Here is a 9,969-nt window from a genome sequence, read left to right on the forward strand (position 1 = left end):
CTCATGCTGCTTTCTTGGTACAATTGCAAGATTGTTTTGCTGCTTGTTTTTCTTTCTGTGTAACTCGGGCTGGAATCCCCTTCTGAAAGTTCATCTCTCCAAGCTCAGTTTATGATTTTTTCTAAACCACTAAGTATGCATGACTGAGTATTTGTTATGCAACCATAACAACTGTCCTTTTAATGACAAATTCCTGCATAATGTGAGTAGAAAGAATCCGAGGCAAACATGATCTTAAAACTTTAATAGTAAAAAAAGTGTAAAACCAAACACACTGCTGAAAACTTATCAGTAAGAATGAGACTTTAAGTGTTCAAATTCAGAATAGTGCAAATGTTCTTGACTCCTTTCCCCACCTCTTCCACACTTAAATCACTTTGGTTAAGATACTCAGAAATATTGGCAAAAAATGAACTTTTGACTTAACATTTTTGGCTGCATTATCTCTAACACGTACAGATTCAGTTTCAGTCTCTGGAAAATAAGTCTTAAATACTTCTCCACTGATCAAATATCCTTAGAGACCTGTCCTCTTTACATACATCTGGTTTTACATTTTGAAGTTGGTTTCAAGATGGTTACAAAACTCTCTCCCCAACAGGTAGCATACTTCTTCTAACAGCTGAGCTGATCCAGTCCTGATCTGATCTGAGGACCTAATTTCTTCAAGTAGTCCTACAAAATGTTGATTCTTTAAAATTTGAAACCTTTGAGGAATTACACCAATTAAATTATGCTTGATTTTCACCAAAGCAAGATCAGAATTGAGGTCTGCTCTGTAATTCAGACTTTGTCCTAAACCTCTCCTGCTACCAACAAAAATAAAAGCACAAGCAGCAGTTATAGCATTCCCTTAGAAGAGTGAAAATAGGCAGAACACTGCTACCTGGCCTCACCATCAGTCTGTAACTGATGCCTTTATAGCTGAAGCCATGTAAGATTGGAAATGAACACACACAAAACAAATTGCATAATACAACAACAACAACAACCAAAAAAAAGGCAAATGCATAAAAGTTTACAAGTACACCATAATCACAAACTTGGAGTATGTCTAAAAATTTGGGTTCAATGAAAGATACAACAAAACTAACCTGACTAGTTAAATAAATTATTGCTCCATTTGACTCCATGCAGCATTGAAATGAACTCAGAACCCTTCTCTCTTTAATCTCTCATAAGAAATGATTGATATTGAAGAGAACATGAGGCTCAGATTTACTGTACATTGCACTTCAACTTCAAGACCTAATACTTGCTATTTAGGTCTCCTGTGGTCTAAGCTATCAAATGAATATGTTGTGCTCACCAGAACTAAGTATTAAGAAACACCAAATGTTTAATGTAGTGACACAAGCACTTTTTTGTTTTTGTTTAAGAAGGCAATCACAGATTGCAAGGTCTATAGGGTAGTCAAAAACCAAGTAGTGATCTCTTTCAGAAACTGAACTGAGAAAACAAGCTGTTTGCTGTTCTTCACACAGAGTTTAAATTGCATTTGAGGCTTGCTTCTGTTCCCAAATCACTTCAGCCAAAATCCTGACTCAAACAGGAGCAAGATCAAGGAGACCTCTAGGAGGAAAGTGCAGATCTAAGGAGCTGGGGGCATACACCCAATGGCCTGCAATGCATGCTTTTTCAGCCACACCACAGACACTTAAGATACTGATGTCCTCCTTCAGTGAGATACTGAAGCGTATGTTTAATATTAAGGAGTACTCATGCACACTTCAATTTCTGACTGAACTGGGGCCAAAACTTGATTCTTACAATGCTAACCTCAATGAGATTTCCAGATGGTATTTTTTGATATATCTCACATTTGAATAAGATTGTCTCCAGTGCTCACCTACTGTACTGAATTTAGGAATTCCAAACTAAGTGCTTTCCAAACTTTCGTCCCTTCAACTCCCTTCATCATCAGAGAAACTTAATGCAGCATTACAAGGAAGGGCAAGATTCCTTCATAAGACTCCTAAAAGCATTAGTGCAATGCCTTTAATCTGTTTAGACCACTCTTGTTTTTAAACAACCCTATTTTTGTAAAGATTTGGATAAATACTATTCCTATTAAACCACACTTCATCATTGTTAAGCACCATCAATCTACTTCCTTTGGGCACTGATACAAGAGCTTGTAATTAAATTTCAGTTTCAAGGCTTTAAAACACAGCAGCTGCTTCAGTAACTTACACTGGAATCTAATACTTGGAAAACTGCCACTTAGCCTGAACAATTGTATGCAACTTGGTGTTAAACTCTTCTAGAGAACAGCCGTACGAAAATGCTTATGTAGTAAATCAGGGTAAGATTTCAAGATAAGCAGTTAATTTCACTTGGCTATTCTAAGAGTGGATTAATAATTGGGTGGGTTGGTTTTGTTTTTTTTTTCCCACAAGTCATTTGTGCAGTGAGCCCATAAAGAGATTATTTTCTTCTTTTCTAAATAATCTTCAGTTTCAAACAGGAACACATCTTCGTAATGTTGCTTTCAGACTGGCACTGTGCTGTCTTCTGGGAAGGTTTAGTCATTGTGTGGTTTCTCTGGGATACCCTATGGATAAAAAAGAAGCAACTCATCAAACATGTTATATTTTAATGCCATCTGGTTAAGTGACTACGTTATGCAGTACTTTCAGTGATTAAATAGTCAACTGACTTAAGTTAGGCTGACAATGACCTAGCAGACATGACTTACAAAACTCGATGATGACATGCTCCTTAACTATGAGCACACACACACACACAAAATTACTATGGGTCTGTGCTGCCTTAATTAGTGCATCTGATAAACTCATTACCAATTGCACTGATTTTTCTAAGATTTTTTGTCAGTTTTCCTCCCTACCTCAGTTTAGCTCTTAGCAAAAGGTACACAGCACTTCCACTAATGAGCATTCATGTTTTTTAATAGCCCTCTTTCAAACTGTACAACTGACACCTGGACAATTAAGTTTCAACTGGACAGAGTGCTGGGCCACCTTGGCTGAACTGTGCTTTTGCCAAAAGTTGGAACAGGCAATCCTTGAGGTCCCCTTCAATGTGGTATTCTATCAGTTACTTCATCTGCCAACCAAGCCTAGCATCAGGCTTACTCATTTCATCCTATGACTTTTCTAATATGAAACCCTGCAATATGTCAGTGTAAGCCATTTAACCAGCTTTTCTTTAAAAGAGAGCTTCCAGGTATGTTTTTCTAATCCTAGAGTCAAAATGTAACTGTATTTGTGAGTATTGAATGTGTTCTCAGTTCTGCAGACTCTAGCAGGAGCAAACAACAGATATTTATGAGGTCCAAGTTCTGAATGCCACCCTAGTTTGCCAGATGTTAAATACTTGAAGGATGTTTTCCAGGATCTATGTAGCAAAGAAGACAGAATTTAACTCAAATTAGCACTAACCATCAGTATCTGGACACTCTTCACAACCAAGCTTTTAGCTGATGTGCAAGCATACAGACAGGTTTACTCTAAAGTGAGGAACTAAGAAGCTAGGAAATGAGATAATGATTTATACTATATTCCATGTATGGAGTCATACTTGAACTACATCTTAAGTGACCACAAAGAGCATATCTGACTCTAGAGTGCTGAAATTTAATGCTATATAGGGACATTTCCTTTAATCTACATATCAAAAATGTTTTGCTGTGTAAATAATTAGAGAAAGCCCATTTGTGTCTCTTTTCTAGCTACCATGTGTGTCTCTTTTCTAGCTAGCTTAGATGTTAACTCAAAGTACTAGCAGAGCAGGAGTTGTTGAGATCCATAGCAGAAGCAGCATGCTAATTTCAGTCTTATTTAGGCTGTTGCTGGAGAGTTTAATACAGAAAACACAGAAATACTTAGACACTTCCCACTCTACATGCAACACAGGTTGTACACTTACATTTCAACTCTTGGGAAGGTGTCTGTTTAATCCTGTCAGTTTGTGAGTCATACCCTTAAAGGCATAGTTTGTTCTTGAACTACCACCAATGGAAGGCACTTGGATTGTTAAAGGAAATGCTGTAATTATATATACTGTAATTACCATAGCCAGTTGGCGTCCTATGTTTCCTACAGTCACACCTCCTGAGAAAAATATACATGGGAGCCAAGAACGGATGTAAAGAAAATCTGGGGATGTATACCTAGGAAATAAAAGGAAGTAAATTAGAGACAAGTTATCATTATCTCCTATGTTGCTAACAAGATGCTATAGCCTTCTTAAGACTTCTCTCCCTGGGCCCCCCAAAAAACCCCAACAAAACAAACAAACACACACACCTCCTCCCAGTAACACAGAAGGAAAAACCAGTGACACCAAATGAAGTCTCTTAACTTAAAAAGCCTTGAAACCCCAATGTCCTAGCCAGCAACATCTAGAAATTCTCTCTCCTGAATGTATTCATAACCTACCAGGCCAGTGGAAGAACAGTTTGCTGAGCTGCTACCATTTCAACATACATCCCAATTTGTCTGCTCCCCACCCTCCATCCTCAGTTCTCAATCTGATCATTTGGAACACTGGACAATTAGCTGCCTTAGACAAAACATCTTATTATAAGAACAGGCAAAAATGTTAATAATTAACTTTCAGCACAGGTGCACTCCTGCTTTTAGTAAAGACATTAGCATATAAAAAGCATAACTTACTGATAAACACCATTATATACAAGAAACTGAGTTATCAAAGTTGCTACAAAGGCTATTGTAATTCCAAGTCCGAGACCGCTTCTTGAACGATCGAATGTCCACCAGAGACCCAGCGATAGGGCTGCCAGAGTCAGGGACAGCTGCATGTTGTTTGCAAAGTCTAGTTTCTGGAAACAAAATGTTAAGGACAATCCTTCTAAGTTTGCAGACATCTTGCTGCTGAAACTGAACAAGGAAGAACTCAAACTGAAAGTGAGCATGATTGTGCGTCTCTGAACACACTATGTCAATGGATCTGGCTTTCAGACCTGCCTAGCAACCGTAATTCTTTTTGACTTTGAGTGAGAGAACAAAAGCAACATCAAATTTTGTCACACTGAGCACCTAAAGATACACTGCCCTGTAATGTATTTAACTTCTATGATTTTTTGTCTCAAGTTATCCTTGCTGATTTAGGATTTCTGCTCAAACCCAACACGAAGAAGAATTCAGCATTCCTGGCTAATTGTGTTAACCATTAGGTGCGGACAACATACAGATTAAAGTAACACAAATTACACTGCTGTGCTTGCAGCTAAACCACACATACTATGGTGTCTATCCCTCCCTCCTTCCAGAATGACCCACAACCACTTCTAAGTGAACTTAGTGCCATGGTCTAGTTGATTGGCTAGGGCTGGGTGATAGGTTGGACTGGATGATCCAACCTGGTTGATTCTATGACTCTACTGCAGTGTACTGCAGATCTCACAGGAGTTTGTCCCTGCCAGCACCATCCTTACCTTTGTAATCCTCCCAGAAGTGAGTGGGAAAGACTATTTCATGACAAGAGACCAAGCATATTGAGCAACAATGTAAACCAGTTCAAGGATACAGCACTGGCATGGTTAATGCCAACAAAAACTGCTATGCATCTCATCACGCTGGCCCACTCTCTCTTGAACTTGTGTGGTTCCCCAAGGTGGCTGTCAATGCAGGGATACAGCAGGCCAACAACAGCTGCAAGAGAAGCAACACTGCTTGTACTAACTGTTAAACAATGATTACTGTTATGTTACCAACTATAAGCTTGGCAAGCAAGTGCTTGACAAAGCAGTGAGGTCCTATTCATGCTTCTGAAAGCCTGATGAAGAGAAGACAATTATTATCCCTCTACTTCAGAAAAAAAACTTCACTGTAACAAGGAATATTCTGTTTGAACTCTTAAAGTTGATCTATTGCAATGTTAACATATTTGACTTCAAGTTTTTTTTTACTTCCCACAGCAGATGCTTGCTTTGTAACAATAAAGCATAATGAAAGCTTAATTAAAGAGAGGAATGAAGTATGTGTTTGTTGCTCATATGCTGGATGGACAATTTTACAAACCTGACTCATTAGTTGTGAATCAGGCCCTGAATTAAATATTTGCCTGGACTTAAGTTTCTTGGCAGAGATAACTTTCTATCCCTCTACTGGGCTGTCAGCCTATGCTGTCATCCAAGTCAGATGAATTTTGATACCGAACAGAAACAGAGCTGAGCTTTGAGAAGCACCTGTCATCAATCATATTTGTGTTAGTGAAAAAAATAACTACTCATACTACTAACTGAAGTTTTTTGTCCTCATATAGCATTTGCTCAGCCTTACCAGCCTACAGATTGGATGCAGAAGGAAAACACTGGCTGGTGTTAGCTGAGCTACTAGCACAAACACTACATGAGTCTTCCTCTAAGCCTTGCAAGTCCGTGTGTTATCATCAATTGCAAGGTTAGACGTGCTGCTGTACATAACGTCTGTGTTTATTTCCTTACCTGCTCTCTTCTTTCCTCCTTCTTATACTCCTAAGAGGAGTAACTTCTATGTTAAGGCCACGAGATGTGATCTGATACTGAAACAGCTTCCCTATCCTAATGCCAGATAATGAGACTTTAACTTTGCAGTAACAGCCAAATCTCAAAGTTTAATCCAGTTGTGACAGGACTATGAAAACTTTCATAGGATCATATCTTGTGGCAATCCATTTACTACACAGTTTATCAGTAGTTCATGTTTTATCATTCATACTCCCTTACTATGAGGTAACATGAACGTGATATAACAAGACTTGAGAACACCACTGCATTAAAAACAACATCTGGGAGAGTTATTTAAAGCATAGTGCCAGTTAAAAAGATTAAAGTGAATTTATTTTCTAAGACAGTAATGCATTTTCAACCCCCTGGTCCTTCACCAAGCCCTTATCTCGTTTTGACAAGGATAGAAGGGATTACTAATGCATCAGGGGAATGCCGGATGCTGCGCCAACGGCACCGCAGACTGTTTTATGGCGCATTTTGCGCTGCAGCTCCGGAGACGGGTGGGCAGGGGTGGACAGCGGCAGGTAGGGGCCAGCAGGCGCGATCGGGCAGCCGGCGGTCTGAAGACTGTCAAGGTCTGGCAGGAGTGTGCGAGCAGCGGGAGGGCCAGCAGTGGCTGGAGGACAGATGCTGGCAGGAGAGGGCCGCGGACAAAAGCAGCGCAGGCGTCAGTAAAACGAGCGGCGGACGGAAAGGGGCTAGCGAAGCGCACTGACAGGCGCGGGCAGCGAGAGAGGACCGACTGCCGAGGGCGGGTGGCAAGCGGAGCAGCGGCAGGCCAGCGGAGCAGCGGCAGGCCAGCGGAGCAGCGGCAGGCCAGCGGAGCAGCGGCAGGCCAGCGGAGCAGCGGCAGGCCAGCGGAGCAGCGGCAGGCCAGCGGAGCAGCGGCAGGCCAGCGGAGCAGCGGCAGGCCAGCGGAGCAGCGAGACTCGACGGCAGCGCGCCCGGGACGGCAGCACGCGGCGCACGTGACTTCCTTGTTTTCCGCCCAGCCCGTGGCCAGTTCACGCCGGCAGCCAATGGCGAGCGCCGCCCGCCTCTCACCAGTTCACCGGCAGCCAATGGGCGGCGGCGGGGGGCGGAGACAGGCGGCGGCGCTGCACGGCGCGGCCCTACCGCGCCCACCGGTACCCGGTCCTAGGGCGGAGGGGAAGGGGAGAGCGGGGAAGCCCAGCGCGGAGATCGACCTGTCACCGGAGAAACGGCGGCAGCGTGTCTGCGCGCTAGCCCCCGCGCCACGGTGCTGAAGTTGCTCTCGGACGCTTCCAGGCCGTACCGCGCTACGGGAAAACAGGCTTCAGCCACGCTCGGAGCGCACCGGCTCAAAAAGCAGCCTCCGGGCACACGCGAAACGCGCGGGTGGCTCCTGCACATGGGTAAAGCTGGGGCGGGCACAACTCGCCTTCCGAAGGCGAGAGCTCACATCACTCGCTGTGTGATGGAAGGGCCAAGCTCCCGTGTGCACGGGTCACAAACCCAGCCCGAACACTTCTCCTTCACCTGGGAGGATGGGGAAGAAAAACACCAGATCGCACCCGGAGGTCAAGAACTCACCAGCGGCAGTCCCGCAGCACGGGGGCACCCACCAGGCGGAGGAGAAGAGAGTAGAAATCACCTCGTCAGGAAACAGAGTCACATTTCTCTGGATCTGCAGCAAGTTCAGAACCAGGGCCATGAAAGCGCCGACGACGAAGAGGACCACGCTCCTCTGCACTAGGTGTTGACTTAAGTTTAAAGTGCTGCTGCTCCTGCTCCTGCTGGTGCTGCTGGCACTGGAGGTGCCGGGGGTGCGTGCTCCATGACCCACCAATGTCAGCGAAGGGCTGGAGACCGAGGAGCTCAGCATCTCGCCCACCTTGGCGGCCAGCCCAGCCGCCGTGTCCCCCAGCTGGGTTTTGTGTCTTCCTCTGGCAGCGCAAGCACAGCTCCAGGCGCAGTTCTCCAATCTGGGCATTGGCTCCACCGGCGTCCTGAAACACACATACAGGGACAGGCTGTTAAAACCCCAACAGCAGAACCGCTTTCACATCCACGACACACACTGCCTCCTCCAGCATCAGTCTGGGGACACGGAGCGAAGAGCTTACAGCCCAAAGGGTCGGGGGCACGTCGGCAGCCCTGGTGCCCCTAGGTGACCTGACCCACTTGAGTATGACAGGGCCAGAGGCCGCGCCTGCCCCGGCCCATCGGCTGCGAGACCCCCGGCTCCAGTGACCCGGGCTCGGGCCCAGGGGATGACAGAGGCAGGCATCGTCTGCCCGCGCCTCCTCGCCCTCGGGAACGGGGTTCCCAACCCTCTGCTCGCTGGGCACCGGGACCGCGGGCGTCTCACCTCAGAGGGCTGCTGCCGCTCTGCCACTTCCCTGCTGGCTCACCACCGCAGGCCCTGTGCTCCGCGTAAGGTTTATAAGCCCCCAGCCGCGGGTGTCACGTTACCCGCCGCCGACCTACCCGCGGCCGGAGGCAGCGACGGTCCCGCCGCTCCGCTCCGTTCCACCGCCCCTCCCCTCGGGCCGGGCCGCGCCGCGCCGGGCGGGGCCGCGCGCGAGCGCCGAGCGCGGGAGCCGCCGCGCCAGCCCCGGCGCCCGCGTCCAGTCGGGTGAGGCAGCGCAGCCAATCGCGCCCGGGCGGCTGATATGACGTGCGGGACACACCACCCGCCGGCCCCGCGCCCGCCCGCACCGCGGCTGGCGGCGGCAGGGCCGCGCGGCGCCGCCGGCCAGGGCCGGGCGGAAAGGAAAGGAAAGGGGGTACGCGCCGCGGTAGTCGCAGCCTCGCCGATGTAGGCGCCCTGAGGGGAGCCCGGGGGTGACCCGCCCCGCCCCGCCTCGCCTCGGGGTGATGAAGGCGATGGGGATGATGGTGATGGTGTCCATGCTGATGGAGGTAGGGGTGAGAGTGATAGCAGTGGTATTGGTGGTGATGAAGGTGGCGGTGCCATGCACAGTCCAGCTCTGACCTGCTTGCCGAGCCCACCGTGGAGCGTTGTCCCTTTGGGAAAGGGGAGTTAGTCATAGGGGAGGTTGAAGGCGTCTCCTGCGGCGTCTCCTGAAGATCAAGGGATCGGTGATGCTGGCTGTTGTAATTCTAAAATGATGGTCTCAGGAGGTCCCACCAAACCCATGACTGCTTACCGAGATGGTGCCAAACCCAGGCACGGCATCAAGCCACCAGCCGTGGGGTGCCTGGCAGATTCCAGGCTCCCGAGTGCCAACCTGAGCAGGCTGAGGCAGAGTCTGGGTCACAGTGTTCCCAATCTAGTGTAGCGTCATCAAATACAGTTACACCAAGTTCACCCTCTGGGTGCTGCACGGAGCTGGGAAAGTGGCCTAGAGGAGATGGCTCCTGTTTTTGGGCTGCTCACTGTTCAGCACACGTTGGAGGCTTGCCTGTTAATGCAGCAGGAAGGAATGGATTTCTCACTGGAGCCAGCATGGCTTTTCTCATGTGAGGAAAGAACATCTTCTGAAAGAGTATCACAGTATCACAGCATC

General features: G+C 47.0%; 1 protein-coding gene across 4 annotated transcripts; it reads right to left on the minus strand.

The window, feature by feature from the left end:
• Positions 1–229: 229 nt before the first annotated feature.
• Positions 230–9,677, minus strand: INSIG1 (insulin induced gene 1). 4 transcript variants are annotated; one of them, XM_064162823.1, is made up of 6 exons: positions 9,435–9,677; positions 8,030–8,445; positions 5,512–5,636; positions 4,638–4,804; positions 4,033–4,132; positions 230–2,554 (listed from the first exon to the last, which is right to left on the minus strand). In XM_064162823.1, exons 1-6 carry the CDS (start codon positions 9,488–9,490, stop codon positions 2,525–2,527), a joined length of 894 nt encoding a protein of 297 aa, XP_064018893.1. In that variant the 5' UTR covers positions 9,491–9,677; the 3' UTR covers positions 230–2,524. The 4 variants fall into 4 exon arrangements, with proteins under 4 accessions (XP_064018893.1, XP_064018896.1, XP_064018895.1 ...); XM_064162826.1 differs by having other exon boundaries at positions 9,452–9,473; XM_064162825.1 differs by lacking the exon at positions 9,435–9,677 and adding an exon at positions 8,927–8,986.
• Between the last annotated feature and the right edge of the window lie 292 nt (positions 9,678–9,969).

This window comes from Pogoniulus pusillus, chromosome 23, assembly GCF_015220805.1.
Source record: "Pogoniulus pusillus isolate bPogPus1 chromosome 23, bPogPus1.pri, whole genome shotgun sequence".
Classification (NCBI taxonomy): Eukaryota; Metazoa; Chordata; class Aves; order Piciformes; family Lybiidae; genus Pogoniulus; species Pogoniulus pusillus.